The following is a 22,219-nucleotide window of genomic DNA, read 5'->3' as shown; positions in this document are numbered from 1 at the left end:
TTTGTATTAAATTTTGGTGGAGACATTTTATTGTCTTAAAGGGTTTCTATTGAGAATTGAGAAGGTGCAGTGACAACTTGAATATGCCATGTAGCCACTTGAAGTGCATGATAAAGAAAGCTTCAACAGGTGCACTTAAAGAATTGATATATTTTAACGAGTACTGACATTTGAGAGGTATTTTTGATTATATGAATTGATATATAGTGAATTTATGTTATACTTTAACATATAGTAATGCACATGTGATCTCTAATGATATTAAGATGAAATCTACTAATCATTTGCGTGCAACGTTCTAGCAAATATTCTTGATAGATATACATGTTTACAAGTGGACCTAGTCTGGAGCATTGGTATGCTGTTGGGGGTCATGTGGTACCTTAAAAGGACGATGAACCTTGGATTAAACTTTGAGAAGTTTCCCGCGGTCCTAGAAGGATATAGCGATGTTGATTGGAATACCATGTCAGATGATTAAAGGGCTACTGGAAGTCTAAGAAACATACTATTCTAGCTCAATCATCAATGGAGTCAAAGATGATAGCTCTATCAATGGCTAGTGAAAGCAAGTTGGTTGAGAAACTTACTGTTAGATACCCCCTTGTGGGAGAGATCGAAACCAACTATTCTTATCCACTATAATAGTGGATTATGTATGGTTTGATGAGAATTTAGCTTATCCTTTGACGAAAGGACTAGCACGAGAAAATGTTTTGAAAACCTCAAAAGGAATGGAACTAAAACCCCTGGAAAGTTGAGTCACTTGTGATGGTAACCCAACCTATAGAATGGAAATCCCAATAAATAGGTTCAATGGGTAATAACAAGTCATGTAGTGATATGAGTGAAGTCATGCTAGTATTGTTCCATGTCCAACCTTAGAAGCATGAAATCCTGAAGCGATATAAGGTTGAGTTATTTATAACTCTTAATGAGATCCATACTCTATATTGAGTGGGATATCTAGCTACAGGAATATCCTTGATAGTCTCACCTATGTGAATGTGGAAGTGAGGCCGCTTTCTATGGAAATTTGGGGGAAATTTTCTAGAGCATTCACTATACCGGGATATAAGCACATGGCCATAACGTGCTGGCTTTTGAACTTCAACCTAGTAGGGTTGTGTGTGTGGTGTTTTCAGAGAAAGAGTTCAAAACTATATGTTACTCTTGTATATTCTGAAGCTCCGTCACTATGTAGAGGTTGAAGTTGAAAGATACCTTTACTGATGCATAGTCTTATGATATGTTGCTTAATGAATTTATTTCTAAAATAAACAAGTGGGGGATTGTTGAAATTGGTATGTTTATTTAAAAAATATATATATATAATTCAATAATTCAATAATTGCCTTAAATTACCTTTATTAATAGGAGTTATTTTATATTAATATGGGTTGATTTTCTCAACTGATGCATCTACTGTCTTTAAAGCCCACTGTGGAAGCAAAATATCTCAGATCCTAGGTCAAATAATTAAGCCAATCAATTTGGGAATTATTTGACCTAATTGGGAGTTACTCGATTTAATTGGGATCAAATCCATAATTACACAAATCTCGCCAAATCAGGAAAGAATAATTCCTTTCCATATGTGGAATTATTCTTCTGAAACCCTAGCCTCCAAGACTCCTATAAATACATGGCTACGCACAAGGGTTGAGGTACGTCTAAAATCCTATCTGAAACTCTGCAGAAATTCCCTCTCACAAACCATAGCCGCCATAACTCTTTCTCTCTCCACAAGGCTCCGACCACCACACACGGCCCCGGCCACCCGGTTCTCCCCAAGGAGGGCGCAACTGATGAAGTGGCGACTGAGGTAGTGAAGCATGTATACGGGTGGCGAAAATCCTCGTGGGGGCGAGTCCCTGACCCTAACGGGGGAGATTTCGGGGCCAAATGGGTATCAAGTACGGGGATCCTTGACCCTAACAGGGGGAGATTTCGGGACCAAACGAGTATAGGGTACGGGGATCCCTGACGTGTATGGGGAGGGGATGATATTAGTGTCCCCATCCTCAAACCCGACCTGAAAATATATATGTTTATATTTAAATAAATATATATATAATTATAATATTTATGTTTAACCCTAAGTTAACCTTCCTATCCTAATCCTTTCTAATTTTCTCTAGAATTTCATATTGATGTGATTTTGAATAGTTGAGTTCAGCTTTATAGTTAATTTGGATGAGTTGAATGATAATTTAATATGAAACTTAATGTTAAAATGTATGATAAATATTTTTTATGCATAAAAATCGGGGATTCGGGGAGGGTATGGGGGATAGTCCCCCGACGGGGACGAGGACGGTGATTCCCTGAAACCTATGAAACAGGGATGGGTTTGGGGACGGGGACGGGGGCGGGGATGGAGAGCGGGGACCAGAATGGTATTGTCATACCCGGCCCCTACCTGGCCCGTTGCCATCCTTAAGCATGTAGTCGGAGCTATTGAGCAGGTGATTGAGGAGGGCGGAGGGCGTAGTTGATCATGCGAAAATTAAGGAGGCTGCTGATCAAGAGTCACCTGCTGAAGTCCCGCAGTAGATGAAGACTCATTTATGTTTTCATGCTTTGTAGTTTGCTTTTCTTCTCAATAATTGGTCTCGGTTGACCATCTTTTTTTTGTTGAACTCTGACCAGTCGATCACTTTACTATGAAAAACTTCAATTATTTCCTTAACTTTAGTCTTGTGAACTGCTTGAGTGACCAGCTGGCGTCTTGGTTTGGCAACTGCGTGAGTTATCTCTTTGAATTCTTGAATGTTTACCTGCATCTCCCTTAAGATGCTTTGGAAGCTGACTTGCGTCTCCATTAGGACGCTTGTCGCAGTTGTCCTGCATCTCCCTTATGACTTTTTTTGGACAATAGCCTGCGTCTCCCTTAGGATGCGTTCGGGCAGTTGTCCTGTGTCTTCCTTAGGGTGCTTTTGGACAGTGGCCTGCATCTCTCTTAGGACACTTATGGCAGTTGTCCTGTGTCTCCCTTAGGAAGCTTTAGGACGGTGGCCTGCATCTCCTTTAAGACGCTTCTGACAGTTGTCTTGCTTCTCCCTTAAAATGCTTTTGGACGGTGGCATGCGTCTCCCTTAGGACGTTTTTGGCAGTTTTCTCGAATATTTCATTGAATAAAAACTCGAACTTGTATTGATGTTTGTTGTGATTACATCGCTTTATTGAATAGAAATAAATGGATGAACAGAAAAAACATCGGAAGTAGCTTTTCCTTCAATTGTGTTGGAGATTGCTCGCTCGCATGTTGGGGATCGAACTGGTTAGCGGAGGCTTCATGGGTAGTACCTTCGAAGGTGATGAACATTCCACTGTCTTGGAATTTATTTTCCCTCCATGGTGTCAAGTGTATAGCTCCCTTTGCCCCCAAATCGGCTGACCATGTATGGACCTTCCTAATTGGGTTTCATCTTCTTTGATCCTTGCCTTTGCTCCGAAATGAAAGCTTTTCTAAGCGCAAGGTCCCCAGGTTGGAATTGTCTAACTTTGGCTCTCTTGTTGTAGTAGGACATCAACTGCTGTTGATAAGCTACTACTCGAACAATGGCCTTTTCACGTTCTTCTTCAAGTAGGTCAAGGTTGACCATCATCTGCTTGCAGTTCTGATCAAGGCTACCCACCTCGATACTCATGGATGGAACAGTGGTATGAAGGGGAAAATAAGGTATCGTTGGTTGATCTTCATTTGGTAGTGCGATAAGTCCATAGGACTCCGGGCAGCTCATCAACCCACTTTCCTTCGGTGCCTTCCAGTCTTTTCTTTAGGCAGTCCATCATGAACTTGTTGGGTGCTTCTGCTTGGTCATTGCCTTGCGGATATCTCAGAGTTGATAAGTGCTGCTTGATGCCATACTTTGCAAAGAATGCAGTGATTTGCTTGTTGATGAACCGGGACGCATTGTCAGTGAACAACGACTGGGGGCAGTCAAATCAGTAGATGATGCTCTTCTAGACAAATTACTCAACATCATCTTTTTTAGTAGAGGATATAGCTTCGACCTCGATCTATTTAATAAAGTAGTTGGTGACGAAGATCATCATGTCTTTCTTGGCAGGTGCAGGCATGAGCTATGTGTGTTTTGGCCGGAGCCGTTTGAAGGAGAGAGAGCATGGCGTGAGAGAGAGAGAGAGAGAGAGAGAGAGAGAGAGAGAGAGAGAGAGAGAGAGAGAGAGGAAGTTGCTAGGGTTTTTAGAATAACCTCAAGTGTGTTGTGTTATTTATAGACTCCTTGCTTAGCTTGAGTTTGAAGAATAATCCTTATTTAATTAGGATTATTTTTACCCAAAAAGATAATAGGAATTAATCAAAGAGATTGCTGGAAATTGGTTCCTTGATTTGGGGAGATATTTCTATCTTAAATCAAAGATAATTCCCTAATTAAATAGAATTTAATTAGGATAATTAGTTGACCTAAGGAATTCCCCTTTTTTCACGTGTCATCTTCTTATTGGCTATCGAAATATGTATTCTCATAGTACTCGTCCTCGTCCTGATTAACTTTGGATGCAGTTCTCATCCTCCTGCTATGTGAATTGAGATGGGTCTGGATTTGTTTTCCTAGATTTTCTGTATGAATCTGAAAAGTACCCAGATAAGAAGAAAATCTCATATTTGTCAACACCCAAAGGTGCAATTGGAGATTTGAGAGATGAGAGTGTGCTTTTTTGGATGGTTGATAAGAAATTAGGTTTGAGGTGTTTTGTTTTTCTGACTGAGCACGACTGGGAGCTTTGGTTTAAACTCAATAGGAAGTTTATTATTGTGGTAGATAGTAAATCAATTTCACCTAATTTAGATAAGGTCAATTACTAAAATATAATATCTAATTTTACAATAATGTAATTTAAAAACCTTAAAATTACACACAATGTCATTATTTCTATATTTTTACAAATTTGTTAAAGTCAGTGTCATTATTTCTCTGGGCGTAAAAAACATTGGGCCTTGTTTTTACCCTCTAATCTATCACCATTCTCTCTTTTTCGTTTTTTCCTCTTTTTTTTATAAATATTTTTTTATAGTAAATACCACCAGGTTGTCCGCTTGAAGGGTGAGATTAATCTCCGCTCGGGGTTCGACTTGCCCCTAACCACAAAGTGGTTTATTTGTTAGTTGGGTTTTCACTTTGTACATTGTTTTTTCCTCTGTCAGTGGTGCCTTTGCAACTTGCACGCTTTGCTTTTTTTTTTTCTTCCTTTTTTTTTCAATACTTCTTCTCCTCCTAGTCTCCTCCTTTGCTCAAATGTAATTGTAAATATTTTCGTTTGTAGTCTTATATATATACATATATACACACATGAAGCTAATAATGAGCAATATAGAATATACAATGTAATACAAAATAGAAATTATATCGCAGTTTTCTATTTTATGTTACTCTAATATTTGTATTTTTTAAATTTATGAAACAAAACTGCAACACAGTTTTTAACTTTTTATTTTATGTTATTCTAATACTGGTATTTGTAGGCTTATATTATAGAAACTGCAACGCAATTTGTATTTTTATGTTACTCATATTGGTATTTTTTTAGGTTTCTAAAATAGAAACTGCAACACATTGTGTACTTTTATGTTATTTACATATTGGTATTTTTAGGATTATATAATATAAACTGCAGCGCAATTTGTATTTTTATAGGGAGCTGATTTTCCCACTCCCCTTTTCTCCACTTACACTCCCTTCTGTTTTTTAAAACTTTTTAATCAATTTTGTTTTTTTTTATATTCTCTTTTTCCTACTCTACCCTTACCATTCATTAGGAAAGTTAAATAATAAATCAAAAATCAAAAGAAAAGAAAATATATCTCTCTCTCGCCTCCTAGCCTCATCCAGCCCTAAACCAAAAAACCCCAACCCCACCCTTTAATCCTGACGGCATTTCCATCCTAAGCAATCACCAACCCCCAAAACACAGCTGCACTGGCCAGCCTCCCCCAGCCCCATCCATCTAACCCCTCTCTCTCTCTCTCTCTCTCTCTCTCTCCAAAATTTATCAAGACACCCCACCCCCCTCCTCCTTCGGTGAACCCAGCACCAGCACCAGCACCACCACCGGCACCTTCACATCACTTGATACGAAGGCACAATACCAGATTCAACCCCAAAACCCAGCATGTCACTCTAAACCCCGACCCCATTAGATCTGGCCTTCAACACCGACGATCTATTGGAGATGGATGCGTCGGGGTGGGGATGATTCTCTCGTGCACTCTCTCTCTCGGTCCATGTCGCTCTTACTCTCAGAAATCATTTAAAGATGGATGGGTTGGGTTCAATTTAATTTGTTTATTGGAATTGATATGAAATTTTCTAGTTGTAGGTTTGATTATTTGTTTTGAGTATGAGTGATGTGAGTGAGATTGGGGTGTGGGGCTGGGATCGCAGTTTGGTTGCAAGATTAGGGGTCTGGGAAGGTGGGTGTGGGTGGGGGTGAATTGATGTTGAGTTTGGGTAGTTGATGGTTAGGATGGCTGGGTGGCTGAGTTGGGCTGGAGGTAGCAATCGGGCTGGAGGAGGCTAGGAGGAGAGAGAGAGATATCTTCTTTTCTTTTGATTTTTGATTTATGATTTAATTTTCCTAATGAATGGTAAGGGTAGAGTAGGAAAAAGAGAATATAAAAAAAACAAAATTGATTAAAAATTTTTAAAAAACAGAAGGGAGTGTAAGTGGAGAAAAGGGGAGTGGGAAAATCAGCTCCCTTTTTATATTGATATGTTTAGGTTTATAAAATAACACAAATTGTAATTATAGCTGAGAATTTCCATTTCAACTGTCCCTTTGAAAATTGTAATTTAACAATTGGTCAATCTTTATCCGTTCTCCTTATGCTACTTACAGGGACAAATGGGCAGCCATGAACTAAGAAATTAAAGTAAATTGAAGCAAATGAATTGTGCAACAAATAAAAACAGAAAACAAAAATTTGGAATAATCTGGAGTGGGATCGTTGAATCAAATGAATTGACCAAACCCACCTCGCCCAAGTAGCTCTTTGTTTCTGAAGCCTTTTGTGGCTTTCTTTAATTCTTGGTAAGAGCAATGACTGAAACTGAGAGCCCGATAGTTAAAGATTGGTGCTTTTTCTTGGGCTGTGGAAGCGAAGGAAGAGAACCCAAGTTAAGAGCATGAGCCTCTCTGAAGGTCCAAATGGATATGTAGTGGGACCTAGCAAGCAGACCCGTTGAATCTATAAATCTAGCATGCATAAAGAGAGAAGAGGGCAAAAAAGTAAATTCGACTCTCACATTAAGCAAGATTAACTGGTGAATTGTCCCCACTTGTACCTAACTTTTACCAAGATATGAACTTTTTTTTTTTTCCCAATTTCCCTCCTGTTGTCTAAATAATCAACATTTCATCAAATTTTCTGTTAAATTATTAAAAATAATTTTTTTTTTATAGAACAAATTAAAGAAAAAAAGAACAAAACAAAAACAAAAAAAGATACCTATACCCACCCACATACCTCCCCTCCCCTTTCTTGTTTTTTTTTCTCCCCCGACCTGACCACTGCCATCCCCACTAACTCTCCCTCAACTCACCTCAAGACCCATTCGCAACCCATCCCCCGTCACCACCGTCGTTGCCTCCCCTTTCGCAACCTCCCCCCAATTGCGATTTTTGCTCATATAGATATGGTTATTTTTTGTGTGTTCAAATATGTGCATCTGAGTTTTTTTTTGTTCAAATATATGGTGGTGGTTTTGGTGTTGTTGTATGGGATGTGTTCGATCTTTGGGTTCAGTGAGGGCAAAGAGAGAAGTCAAAAGAGAGAGAATGGGTGGTGGTGTGATTTGTGAGGGGGACATGAGAGGAGGCTGGGGTTTGAGAGATTTTACTTTAATGTTATAATTATCATTTCATATTTCAAATTATTATTATTTTATTTTAACATGAAAATGATGAATTTGCCTTTATATTTAACAGCAAATTGTATGAAATATTGAGGATTTAGATAGTAGGAGAGAATTGGCGAAAAAAAGAACTTCAGATCCTTAATTTTCTATAAAAAGAAAAAAATAAAAAAAGGATAGAGAGTAAATCGAAAGCTAGGTGCAAATTGAGGGGGCAAATCATTCATTAAGGGAAAGTAAAATAATCTTTGATATTATGAGTTAAACCTAATTAGAGGTCAATGATATTATGCGTTAAACCTTTAGTCCTAATTACTAAAGATTTGCTTGAGTTAAACCTAATTTTGTCTTTGATATTATGAGTTAAACCTAATTTTGTCTTTGATATTATGAGTTAAACCTTATGTATTTACCCCTCTGTCTCTGTCTCTGTCTCTCTCTCTCGGGACCCGCAAAAAAGTAAACGAAAAGCCCCAAAAAGTTTCGTCTCTTCCTTTTATATAAAATCCTCACTCCCTTCTCCATTTCTTCTCACTCCAATACCAAAACCCAGTTCCCAACACCTTCTTCAATCTTTTTTCAAACCCAAACCTCAATGGAGATCAGCGGCTATGTTCCTCATGGGCCCTCCTCCTCCTTCTCAAGCTTCCGCGCCTACCTCCGGGCCCTGGCCCAGACTCCGGCACGCCTTGCTCGCCGGGCCGGGTCCGTCTCCACCTCCTACGACGAAATGAGCAGCGTTCGCGCCCGCTCGGGTTCCGATATGCAGAAGACCCTCCGCTGGTTCGACCTCGTCGGCCTGGGCGTCGGCGGCATGGTCGGCGCCGGCGTCTTCGTCACCACCGGCCACGCCAGCCGTCTCTACGCAGGTCCAGCCATCGTCATCTCCTACGCCATTGCCGGCCTCTGCGCTCTCCTCTCCGCCTTCTGCTACACCGAGTTCGCCGTGGACATGCCCGTCGCTGGTGGCGCCTTCAGCTACCTTCGCGTCACCTTCGGTAAACTTATCACTGCTCCATTCGATTTTTCTTTTATTTTTTAATTATTATTTCTCTGCCTGTAATTAATTTGGTTATTTTTTAACTTTTTCAGGCGAATTTGCGGCCTTTTTGACTGGCGCGAACCTGGTGATGGACTACGTGATGTCAAACGCCGCCGTTTCGAGGGGCTTCACCGCCTACTTAGGCACCGCAATCGGCGTCCCTGCCGCTAAATGGCGGTTCACGCTCTCCGCGCTCCCCGACGGCTTCAATCAAATCGACGTTGTTGCGGTTGTTGTCGTTTTAACAATCACTCTCATCATCTGCTACAGGTATAAAAAAAAACTAATAATTTCGTCACTTAATTTCACTTCAATTCTTTTTTTTTTCTTTTTCTGATTAATAATAATTTTTTATTTTTGATAGTACGAGGGAGAGCTCGGTGTTGAATATGGTATTGACGGCAGTGCATATAATATTCATAATGTTCGTGATCATACTCGGCTTCTGCACAGGGGACTGGAAAAACTTCACCGAACCGGCTGACCCGGCCCACCCGGCCGGGTTTTTCCCGAACGGGGTTTCAGGCGTGTTCAACGGTGCCAGCATGGTTTACCTCAGCTACATCGGCTACGACGCCGTATCGACGATGGCCGAGGAGGTCAAAAACCCGGTGAAGGACATACCTATCGGCGTCTCGGGCTCCGTTTTGCTCGTCACCGTCTTGTATTGCTTAATGGCGGCCTCCATGTCGATGCTCCTTCCGTACGACTTGATCGACCCGGAGGCGCCGTTTCCGGCTGCGTTTCGAGGCAAGTGGGAATCCAAACTGATCGGTGCCGGGGCCAGCTTCGGGATTCTTACATCACTGCTGGTGGCCATGCTGGGCCAGGCTCGTTACATGTGTGTTCTCGGACGGTCCAGCGTGGTCCCCGCCTGGTTCGCTAGGGTCCACCCCAAGACATCAACGCCTGTCAACGCATCCGCGTTTCTCGGTACGTTACTCATTATCCAATAAATTCTTCTTTTTTTCTTTTTTCTTTTTTTTGTTGTGCTTGATAAAAAGATTAAAGAAAATGAAGTCACCAATTCGATAACCCTAGAATTTATTATCCACTACAAACAATAATTATTAAACCGATTATGCTCTCGATTTTCTAATCTGTAACATTTTTATTTTGTTCTTTTTGATAATGTCAGTACAAAAGACTATTATAACGGCTTCGTTTTAAGCAAAGAGATAATTTAACTGATCTCAGTGAGCTTTTCTTTTAAAATTTGTTGGGTTTTCTACTTTTCTTTTCAAATTTGTTTTGGGTTTTAGAGCTGCATCTGCGTGCAATGCGTGGATTAGTTAAGTGCACACACATTGCCCAATGTCCTTGTTTGTTGTGGTTTGGTTGGTGCTTTGAGCTAAATCTGTTGTGGGGACCACTGGAACCGTTTCCGTTTGGTCTGGACTGTTTTTGTGTTCGTCTTTATAATAAAGGTGAAACTCATCAATACAATAGGTTTCGAAGTGATCTATAAATATGATCTTCTTACTCTTAGCATTAGCATTTTGTTTATGCTAATAAGGTATTTGTGAACTTCTAGCGTTTAATTCCTATTATTAGGACGGGCTAATGGATTCATTATTGTGAGGTCTGCGTGTCAGCAGTTGATTGGTGTTGAGTATTAGTGGGTGGCTCGTGCACACGTAGAGGATTAGTAGCAGTTGATTAGTGTAGATCCTATAGTGAGTCCTCCATAAATCAATGGTTGAGATTTGCGTGGGCCACTTAAACTCAAATCCTAATTCTCATTATAATTATAATGGGGGTTCACAGTTTTGTCACCGACAAAGCCAAGGTGAAAAGTTAAAAGAGCACTACTTCGGTCCACTAGTGACTCAAATGCAGGTTGTGTTTATCTAATTTGAGGATGCCCTGATCCAATTGTTACCGATTATTCATTTTCAATCAAAGGGTAATTTATGATTTTAGGTAGTGTTCATGAAATGATAGGATCAGTCGCCCACAATGCTCGTTTAAGTAACTCTTAAATAGAGTTTTTCTATTTATACCCCACACTTTTCTTTGTTCATCCCAATACTTAAATCATTAAGCTCTTAAGTTTTATTATTGTGAGAAAAAAGTCATCCAACTTAATATTTTACTCTATTACATCTATACACACACCTCAACCACTCTTCATATTAAGTTTTAGAATTGCCAGATTACTCCTCTTTCAATCTAAGAAACCTACTACACTCTCATCTTCTCTTCACAAACCCTAAATATGGCAAATCATAATCAAACAAACAAACAAATCAGAAATAATAATAATCATAATGAAGAAACAAAACTAGAGGAAAAAAAAAAAAACCAGACCTGATTGTGAAGCAAAGAAACAGTGCTTGCCTAAGCCTTTGATTGATATATATCTGGGAATTGCCACATGGGTTTGCTTTGTTCAACAAGAAAATACAATTTTAAAATAATGCTCTTTTTCTTTATATAATTTTTTTTTTTCTGCTGGGTGTGTATTTAGTGGTAGTTTGGGAAGATAGTGGGGTTTTCTTGAAAATTGTGAAAATTAGAATTAAAATATAGGATGAACAAAGAGAAGTATGAGATTTAAATAGAAAAACTCTCTTAAATATTACGTGTACGGTGCTAAGAGTGACCGTAAACCCTAAACCTTATAGGAAGTTAAATTTTATTAGGTAAAAATTCTTTTTTGTGACTTTAGTGCAATGGGCGTATCATATCCATCATCCAATTATCTAAAGAGTAGAAGAGTTGAGAAAAGCTATATCTACAATCACAAGCTGTAAAGGACAGTATCTTGCAGCATACTTACTTGATAGTTGCCTTTCGCAGCCTTTATCATGTTCATGGGCTTTCTGACTTTAGCATCATCATCTCCACCTGTCGCTTTCATGTTCGATTTTCAAGTCGTAAGAGATCTTAATTCCAAGGCACAAGTGGCGTAGATTGGTCCTCCAGCCATCTTAAATTTTGCTCTAGATAAAGATCCCTTCATTTGCAGCCCTTGATTGAAAATGACTTTTCCTCACAAGCTCTCCCTCGCCTGTCAAACTTCATATAAATGGCTAGGCCACTCACTCAACTCAAGTTTGGCTCATATTCTATCCACCCAAATACCATGCGTGCTTATTAATTTCACATCTATGTGACATTTATGCTTTTGTGGGTGCTTTTGATTTCCCACCACCATCTCTTGTTTTTATGCCGTAAAAAAAAAATCATAAAATTGACAAAAAAATAATTTGCACGCTTTGAAAAAGTCTCTGCCATGTGTTTTTTCTTATGTTATATATTTTTTTTGGTTTTTCATACATTTGCTCTAAACATGTACGTGCCTTTCAGGTATCTTGACGGCGGCTATTGCCCTTTTTACTGACCTAAATGTCCTACTCAACCTTGTATCCATCGGCACACTCTTCGTTTTCTACATGGTGGCCAATGCTGTTATTTTCAGGCGTTATGTGGTTGTGGGTACAACCAATCCGCGGCCTACATTGTCATTCCTGTGCTCATTTTCCCTCACCTCCATCATCTTCTCCTTCATTTGGCAATTCATGCCACCGGGGAAGCTCAAGGCCTTCACGCTTTGTGTTACTGCAGCAATCGCGGTTTCAATGTTACAAATCTTCCATTGCATGGTTACACAAGTACGAAAGCCTGAGTTTTGGGGTGTCCCGTTGATGCCATGGCTGCCATCCATCTCCATCTTCTTGAACATATTTTTGTTGGGGTCTTTGGGTAGGCCATCCTATGTTAGATTTGGGGTCTTTTCGGCTGTTGCGGTGCTTGTATATGTTTTCTATAGCGTTCACGCTAGCTTTGATGCTGAAGGAAGTGGGTCTCTCAGTCAAAAGAATGGTGAAATTCACAGAGAATCAGCACAAGAAGAAAGTAATGATCCCCGTCTCGCAGTGTAGAAATAATAAGTTGCTTTGTTTTATTTAGTCATTGACTTGGAATGGTGTGGTTGATGGAACAAAAAAGCGGGGAAAAAGAAGAAGAAAAGAATATTGAGGTTAGACTAGTACAGTTGCATCTTTTTACCCAAGCGACAAAATGTATAGTTGGTACTTGAAAAGTAGGCCTTAGGTTAATATTCCTTTAATTATACACTAGGTGATGTAATCCATCAAACTTTATGGTTGGATGTTGACCTCAATAGTGGTGACTTGAGAAAGTGAGAAAGAGCATTAGCAATGCAAAGCAGAAAAAGCCCTTGTCTCTCTCCTAACTTCTAACCTTGTTTTTCTACTGAATGCAGAAATATGTGAAATTACTTATTTTAATGAGTGATGAAATATTTTGTCCCCTCCCTCTCTTTTTATGTGAATCATCGCTCGTCCAAAGATCACTGTTGTTGATGTTCTTTCCTCTCTCGGTTTCGCATTGGAAACCATCGACCGTACAGCATTGAATACTCGGTGTGCTAAACATAGTCGATTGAAGTGAGAGACATTTAGGCGTTGGTGTTTGAAAATTTCGATTCGGTGGATGATTTTCAACTGCCGGTGTGAATTGGTTCAGTTGCCCATCCCTACGAGGGATTAGTGGGGAGGCAAAAAAAGAAGTCAAAAATGGTGAGGTGGGACTAAGTGGGGTAGGCAAAAAAATTGTCCGAATCGTTCAAACATGCGAAACCAAATCAAGCCAAGTGGTTTGATTCGATTTCAGCTAAATATTAAATTAAGGGAGTTGATTTTCCCACTCATCTTTTGTCCACTTACACTCCCTTTTGTTTTATTTTTTTTGTTATTAAAAGGGGGAGGGAAGGATATCCCATCCCACGTCCATGGCATACCAAAGCCTCTTTGAGGACTTACAATGGGTATCTTAGCCCTTGTTTTGGTTTTTACAGATTACTTACCAAGAGGGATTGTTGGCAACTTCCTTTTGTTTTTTTGATACTTTTGTAATTACCATTAAAAGGAAATGTAAGTGGACAAAAGGGGAATGAGAAAATCAAATGGAAGTGTAAGTGAACAAAAGGGGAGTGAGAAGATCAACACCCTATATTTTTTTTTTGGTATATTTACCATTTTTTATTCAATATCACCATTTTCTATTATGTTTCATCCACACATAAAAATAGATTGCTTTTGTTTTTGGGTCAATCAATATAAATAGATTGCTAGTTTGCTATGAAATGTTGAATATTGTTAGTATGTTAGAGAGTTGAAAATAAAATTGGTGGTTTTAACGTTTGTGTTATATGTGATTGAAATTGTTTTTCTCGTATTAAAATTAATTAGAGAAGAAGAATTCGATCTTCAATAGTGTGTGCAGCACTAAAAAAATGATATATCTTTGTATTGTTATTGGAATAAATAACTAAAAAAACAGTATAGCGCTCATGCCTAAACTGATCGCACCAATAGCCCAACTATAGTTTTGTCTTGGTTTCGGTTCTTCCTTGATTTTACATCAAACTAAAAAAAATCGTATCGCTCAACGGTTGATTGGTTAGACCGCAATTTAGAGGCGAAACTGAACCACGCTCACCCCTAGGTAGAATTTAATTTTATCATTGCATAAACAAATATTAGAGCTGGGATTGAAAATTTTCAGGTGAACCAAAAGGGAACAAATTATTGTTGTAAGTGGGATGAAATAGCATTAGGTAACTATTAGAAACTCATTCGTCACAGTTGAAGCATTTAATTAATCTCAGCTTTTTTATTTTCCAAATTCTGTAGTTCTATAATGTTCCTATTGCTGAAGGACAACCCCATAAGAAAGGTCTTATATAGGAGAAAGACTTCAATGAAACGGGGATAACACTAGTTTGCTATTCCCTATCAATAATGTTATAACATGTGTGATAATACGTCCACGTGACATAGTATTATTGGCCGGAGATAACAAAACAGTATTATCCCATTATAACTAAATTTTTCTCCTTTTATTTATTTATTTTTGAGATAAAGACAAGAGATTGCATTTATAATTCAGGAACAAAGGCCGTCATCCACAAGAGCCAGTACAAATACAAATAACCATACAAGATTATTACAAATACAAAAGTGCAGTAACCACAAAGGGTTAATCCAAATATGGAGGACTCCATTGGCAACATTAGGCGCACAAGTGTACCTCCACACATAGCCATAAAGAGCCAAAGAAATTCCGACATAAAAGTCGCAAGCATGCAAAAGTCAAGCAAAGACCACAACGCACAACTACAATATTTAAACTCTCACAAGTAAAAAATTACAAGTAGAGACTACGAACACGCACCAAACTCAAAAACAGTTAATGCACTTATTACAAATAAAACTAAAACACACGAAGTAAATCTGGGGCTGGAACCCGAGATATGCAAAACGATCCAACAAAACCAACAGGCGGTCATGTCGTCCCTAAGAAAATCAAAAGCCCGAACCCTAGATTTGCAAAAAAAAAGAAAAAAAAAAAAAGAAAAGAGGAAAGGTGATGGGATGGGTAAGAAGGGAGGGGAGGTGGGGTGGGAAGCAGATGAGAGGACAAGAGAGGGAAAAGTATACAGGCTTTTAGCCATTGGTTATTAAGATTCTAGTGGAGAGAGATTCTCATACTCTTATTGGAAATATTCTTGACCATATTGTCATTTCTCAGGGTTGAATGCTATAATAAGGGTTATTAAACACCTCATTCCCTCGAATGATTCTATCATGTTCAAGCATATTTTTATGGTGATCAATTTTCTAGCTGCCTTTTCCAACCTAACTCTCCCAATGGAGATTTTCTTTTAACATTGAATTTGGTGTGTTTGTTTTTGGCATTCAATTTGATTTGTTAGGCATGGTTGTTCTAGAAGTTTTGTGCTTTTGGTGTATTTTTGTCTCAAAACAAAAGAAATAAAAAAAATATAAAAAGTTAAAGCAACTTAAACCTGTTTTGGTTGTATTTTAAAAAGGATTTTGTGGCCGACATATTTCCCTCTCTCCATTCTTGGCTGGTCAATATATCCCAATCACCAATTTTCAGCTATATCAAATTCTATAGCTGCAGCCACCAACGGGTCTAGTCCGGTGAAAAAGACTTTGATTTTCATATCACTAGTATTAGGTTCGAATTCTTATAACATCTTAGTAATGTGTGTGTGTGAGAAACTCCTCTCCCATTATAATTTAGACTATCACCACTTGTATTCAAAGAATTATAACTGCCACCAATGAGTTAAATATTCATTTCATCGTGAAAGGACTGAAAAAAACATTTGCAAGAAGAATGGGTTGTTTGGCAAAATATGTTTGTTTTATATTAGTTCATTGGTAAAGAAAATAACCATGCTATTTTATTTTTTAAACGACACAATCAATATTAGGAGAGAGGAGATTTAAACACAAAACCCTAGGTACAAGGATAAATGCTCTGAACTATTTAAGCTATAAGCGCCTTGTAACAACCATGGGAATTTGGTAAAGAAAACAATGCATTCCCAAGTTATGTGAAAAAAAGCAGCTCTCAAGGATATGAAACCTCTAAATATAGAAATGGTTTGACATACATACTCATTCTCAGACATCTAATTCGACTTTTCATGTTATATGCTTTGTCTATTGATGAATATGATTGTTTGAAGAACCTCATTAGATTATTCAAAATCTCTTGCTACAAGATTTTTACTGCTCCTTGATTATTCAAGATCATACTTCAAATTTTGATCCAAATATTCCCAATAAATCTCCAATTAATTCCATGTACAGAATAACTTCCAGGTCAAAAAATTCGCCACCCCTTGATAGTTGATTGCAATCTTTATCTTCTTATCGATTTGGTCATAGCAGAGAATTCCACAAGCATCCAAAGTACCAATACAGCACATTTTATAAAGCAATTGTTTTGTTTAGGTAATGTATTTTTGGGTCAAAGTTTAGGTAATGTTAATAACATAAATATTTTATAAGGCAATTTATTAGTTAAATAATTGTATTTAAAAAATCGAGAACCGAAAATCAGCATCTAGGCAGAGGAGCAACTCCAGTCACACCATGTCTTATCTAATTCTTTTTCAGTTCAAGATAGTGATCCTTCTTGACAAAATAAATAAAAGGACAAAAAATAATGGGTCATCATGTTGGTTCCTTGTTTGCTTGCCTATCTCAATTGAATCCTTTTTGTCTACAACACCAGCCAATTTGCCTCTATTATTAATATTATTTGTTTGGCTCAACTGATTTTTTGTCCTATTTAATTTTGTTGGGCGGTGGGATTTCTAAATCTTTGTGTGGGTAGTCATATCTCTTGTCATATCAAACAGTTCATCCATGAGTCCATGATAAAGTGGTAAATTATTCAAAAGGGTAAAGATAATCCACAAATGTTCGATATCCTTTTCTTAATTAATGTTTTCTATGGTTTTTTTTTTTTCATAGTTAGGAAAAGAAAGAGGGTATTCTCCCATACACTGCAATGAGAGATCAAAACCAAGGGCCACTAGCAAGTGTACTAACAGCTCTACTACTGTGCTAAGAGACCCATTGACAATTAGTTTCTCTTTCATAAAGCTTTAGGTGGAAAGTGGATTTTCAAGACATATGTGACAATTAGTTTCTCTTAATAAGTAGTACTGTTGGCATGCGATCTTTTTAGAGACCAGTGACTACTAATGGGGTGCCGCATAAACATCACTGTCAGTTGTATCTCATTGTTGTGGGAACACATATTTCCCCGACCAATAAGAAGATGACACGTGAAAAAAGTAGTATTCCTTAGGTCAACTGATTCCCCTAATTAAATCTTATCTTTGATTTAGGGCCAGTTTGGCATTGCTGTGCTGTGAAAATAATTGCTGTCAGATTTGCTGTGAGAGAAATCAGCTGTGAGCGAAAGCAATTTGGTGTTTGGTAAATTTTTTGTTAAAAATGTTGTTGGTACTGATTAGTCAAACAATATGGTAGAATATTTTCAGATGTATTTCATCCTTCGAAAGGAGGTGTCGGCTGCGCAGATCTCACGGCCTGGGGTTCCGGGCAGAGGGGATGTGCATTGACACGTGGCTTCCTGCTTTTGGATGCGGTGCGGTTGTGCGCGGGCGTGCCAGCACGGTCTACCATGCATCGAGATGTTGATGTGGATAGAATGGTCAAGTGGTGCGCCTGTTTGAACTCTGTTTGTGCCTGATAAATCTCGGCCATGAGCTGGCCGAAGGAGCCCCTTCTCTCGGCCCTGGCACTTGTTTGCAGAAGCTGAAACGCAGCGTTTCGCCAGGGTATTTCGCCTTCCTAAAAATAAAAGAAGGAAATCCTAAGGCATGATCATCTCGGCCTCAAGCATAGGCCGAGGCCGAGGCCGAACAAATTTGCGGCCAAGGCTTTAAAGGCAAATCATCACGTGACAGCAGGGTCCCAGGCTTCATTTAATGAAGTAGTGCCTGTTTAATGCAGCAAAACCCATTGGCCACAAAGTAGCATTTAATGCATGAGGAAAGGTGGGAAGTGACTGAAGTCAGGATTTGGTGATGAAGATCAGAGTGATTAGACGTGGACATTCTCACAAGAATTCTGAAAACTTGAGATGTTGGTTCACCAGCTATCCAGGCCATAAATGCGTCTCTACGGCCAGAGGTTCAGAACCCACGATCGAGAGCGGCGGCCGAGATTCACCGGGATTTCTGGAGTCTCACCACCATACTTCACGATCCCAAATGTCGATTGGACTGCCCACTTGCGCTAATCAGACTCCACTATGCGTAAATTCAGCCTCGATTACTCATCCAGGGACTCTTCCTATAAATACAAGACTCGAGCTACATTCAAAGGGTTCAACACCAAAACAAGCCTCCCACGGAGCAACTTATTTTTTCCTGTAATGCACTTTCAATATCTTTACTTGCTTTCCTAGGAGTAGTGTTAGATTGTAAGCAGAATCAATTCATCAATATATCATACGACCCTTGATTTTCAAGGCGCCGGAGCACCATCCTTGTTGTTCGGTCACTCACCCCATATATCACACGACCGTCGCTCCCTGAGCAGCGCGCCGGAGCACCGCCCAAAATCCACCACCAACACCATCACTCGACGGCCTTATAGTTCAGGCCGTGAACCTAACAGCCGAGACCAGTTCCTCTCTCGGCTACAATCGTTTGACTAGGAAGACAGATCAAACAGGCGCACCATCCATCCATCCAAAACTCATTGAAACATCAAACGCACGGTAAACCGTGCTGGCACGCCCGCGCACAACCGCACCGCACCCAAAAGCAGGAAACCCCGTGTTAATGCACATCCCCTCGGCCCGGAACTCCAGGCCGTGAGATTTGCGCCGCAGACACTTTTGGCACGCCCGGTGGGACACTTGATATCCAGGCAGGCTTACAGGATGGAGACGTCCTTCATGGCCACGATGGATAAATTCACTTCAGGGCTGCGAACGCTCTTCCAGGAGAAAATGCCGGTAACTTCGCCCGCAACACCCCCTGAAGCCGGACATAGAAGTCAGGGACGTGAAAGGAATGAGCCAGACGGCGAGAGCCGCAGCCTTGGCATTTTTTCCCATACCCAAGCGCCAGGCTACGGCCAGCGTCTTTGGCAGCCGACCAACAGCTGGGGGCAGGCCCAGCCTACAAGGGCGAACCCCGGGCCAAACCAACCGGCAAAGAAAGCATGTAGCCCACTCCACGCTCTAGCCAAGGCTTTGAGGGGAAGTCCTACGGTGTCTACGGCCGAGCAATTCGGCCCAATCCATACTTTGGCTGATCAGACACGGTCCGGCCAGAGCAGTATGACCGAAGCGTCACCACAACAATACGAGCAAAAAGGCATGACCGTTGCACTATCATTACAAATGCACGATTCGGCCAGTCAGACGACAATACAAACGCGCCCAGGTTCCCTCCATGGGATAGATCAGCAGAACCAGGTGACCATACCTCGATGGCCAGCTGACCGAGATTATTTCGGCCAAAGCTACGGCGTTCCACTAAAACTACCCGGCTCGGTCATAACGGCCGAGCCTTTTGATCAAACGACCCGACAGGATTGGCCGTGAAATAAGGCACAGCAAGGCAGGCCGTATCAAGGGTTTCAGTTTGAAGACATCCGGCCTATCATGAAGGACGGTTTAATGAAGGGGGAGCTGGGGGCACCAGATTACCCAGGGCCGCGCCTGTCAAAGAAACTTAGCAATACGCGTGATTTACCTCATGAAGTTTTTTGGGCACGCCGCGTTTCGAAAAATTCGGCCGTAGGCACATCTACTTACGTCTCGACCAGGAGCCAAAACACTAGTAAGATACTAAGGCTGACGGTTCGGTTTCCTCGAGATATCAGACAACACCGCAAAAGGAAAGAGGACTGCTCACGAATGATGCTCAAGAGTTCGGTGAGTTCAAAACAGTTGGAACTCGACGCCTACGACTCGGCGCAAGTTCAAAAGGAAATGGCACCGAGAACCTACGACAAAAAAGTCAAGAAAAAGAAAAAAAAAGAGGGGGAGAGTAGGCAGACGGGCCGAACAAAGGGCGTGGCCGTCATATAAGAAAGGAAAGCATACGTTTCGTTTTTCAGAAAAAAAGGGAGGCCCTTGCCTTACACTTAGTTAGAAAGGGCATTATTTACGAAAGAGAACGGCCAGTCACGGCCGAAATATTATACATATTTATCTGTGTGAAGTCATAGAACAGAAAATAAACTATATATACAAATAAAAAAGCGTTTATTTGTGGTTATTTGTTACATCCCAGAAAAGAAAAATTCATATAAAGAAAAGAAAGTTGGAATGGCCGCTCTTCACCCGCTTAGACCCCTTCGCTGAACATCCCCCAGATCAGGCAGGTGATCCTTCTCCAAGCGATGTCCCCACCGTTGATGTCCGCTTGCCATCTCGCTCGAATCAGCTTCCGCTCGGCCAGGGTCTTCTTCGTCTCAGTCCCTGCTTTGAGGATTTGCTTGGCCGAGGATTTCAACTCACTCCCGGCTGCGACCGCGCCATCTCGGCGTTGGAGGATGAGATCTCGGCGAGCCTGGAGCTCGGTAATCTGGGCCTCAATTTGCGCAAGCGCTTCGTTCTCTCATTGGATAACTAGGTCATTTTCTTTCAGCCGGGCCATTGCAGGGTGAACTTTTTCTTTTATCACCTCCAGATCCTGTTCGAGCGAGCTCCCCTCGGCCATCCGCCTGACAGCTTCGGTATACCGGCCGAGCATCTCTTCGCCTTCGGTCAGACGAGCTTGCAGTTCGTCCGGTTGTGCCGAGTCAAGCAGACCGAGCGCCATGGCCGTATCCAAGCAGGACCTAAACTCCGTGATCGCCCCGGTGTTGGTCATCTGCCGAACATCAAGGAGAAGAAACTCCCGGAGCCGTTCAATAACGGTCTTGGAATCCTCGTCCAACGGAGCCGAGGCCGAGCTTCCCCCTTCCTCATGGAGGCTGGCGTATAGCTCGTCAAGATCATCAGAGGAGGTGGCTTCCTGAACATAGGAGGGAGCAAGGGTAAGATATGGTTAACTAGGATGTAAAGGAATAAACGAAAAGGAGGTCAGGTACTCACGGGGAGCGAAAGGTCGGTCATCACCGCCGAGGTAGTCCGCAGGAGACTCGGTACACTCACGACCGCGGCCCCAGTCACCACCGGCTCGGCCACGACCGTCGAGTCCTGGAACGACGGCGCAGGCGGCATGGTCGCGGCAACCATTGCCAGCGGCGGCGACGATTGGGGAGGCTGGAGACAAACAGTTCGGTCAGAAGTGTGGAACAGATCAAAAGAAAACAATTAAGCCAAGTATGTTGAATGTGGATTCTTACCGAGCGAAAGGAGATGCCGCTTGGGCGACGAGGGGTGGGGGTCAGTGACCACTTGGCGCGTCCACAGCAGGTTCTTCGGCGGCCTCGTCGGTTACTTCCTCAGCGGCCTCTTCATCGGCCTCCTCGCCGCCCTCGTCGGCAGCCTCTTCGGCAGTTCCCTCAGTGCCCTCATCGGCGACTTCCTCGGCAATCTCTTCGGTCGCCCCCTCTGCAGCTTCCTCGACGGACGGCACCTCTGCGGGCGCCATCTCAGCATCTTGCGCCTCAGCCCCTTTGTCGGCAGCGGCCGCCTCCTCAACCGTTGCCCCTCCCACTTCTTCGGCCACCATGTGGGCAGCAGCCGTTTTCGTCATGGGCGGTACCTCGACCGTGGCCTCCTCCTCGACTATTACCACGTCCTGAGGAAAGAACCAGATTACCAGAGTGCATAAAAAAAAATATAATGAAAAAAGGGGTGCCAGGGAGTGGTACTTACGAGCGCAGGGGGGGCCTCACTCACAGTCGCAGAGGGAGCCTCCTCTTCACTTCTGCCCTCCGAGGAGGTAAAGAGGGTCCTCTTCCTCGGCCGTTGCACGGCCGCCATCTCAGCCGCGGCACTCTGG

At 41.3% G+C, this 22,219-nt stretch overlaps 1 protein-coding gene across 1 annotated transcript; it reads left to right on the top strand.

Moving 5' to 3' along the window:
• Positions 1 to 8,393: 8,393 nt before the first annotated feature.
• Positions 8,394 to 12,836, top strand: CAT6 (cationic amino acid transporter 6). Its single transcript, XM_021944789.2, has 4 exons — positions 8,394 to 8,878; positions 8,973 to 9,192; positions 9,287 to 9,855; positions 12,235 to 12,836. Exons 1-4 carry the CDS (start codon positions 8,476 to 8,478, stop codon positions 12,807 to 12,809), a joined length of 1,767 nt encoding a protein of 588 aa, XP_021800481.2. The 5' UTR covers positions 8,394 to 8,475; the 3' UTR covers positions 12,810 to 12,836.
• The last annotated feature ends 9,383 nt before the right edge of the window (positions 12,837 to 22,219 follow it).

Source organism: Prunus avium, chromosome 2, assembly GCF_965620075.1.
Source record: "Prunus avium chromosome 2, drPruAviu1.hap1.1, whole genome shotgun sequence".
Classification (NCBI taxonomy): domain Eukaryota; kingdom Viridiplantae; phylum Streptophyta; class Magnoliopsida; order Rosales; family Rosaceae; genus Prunus; species Prunus avium.
The sequence above is the reverse complement of the archived record's forward strand: the minus strand, read 5'-3'. Positions and strand labels throughout refer to the sequence as shown.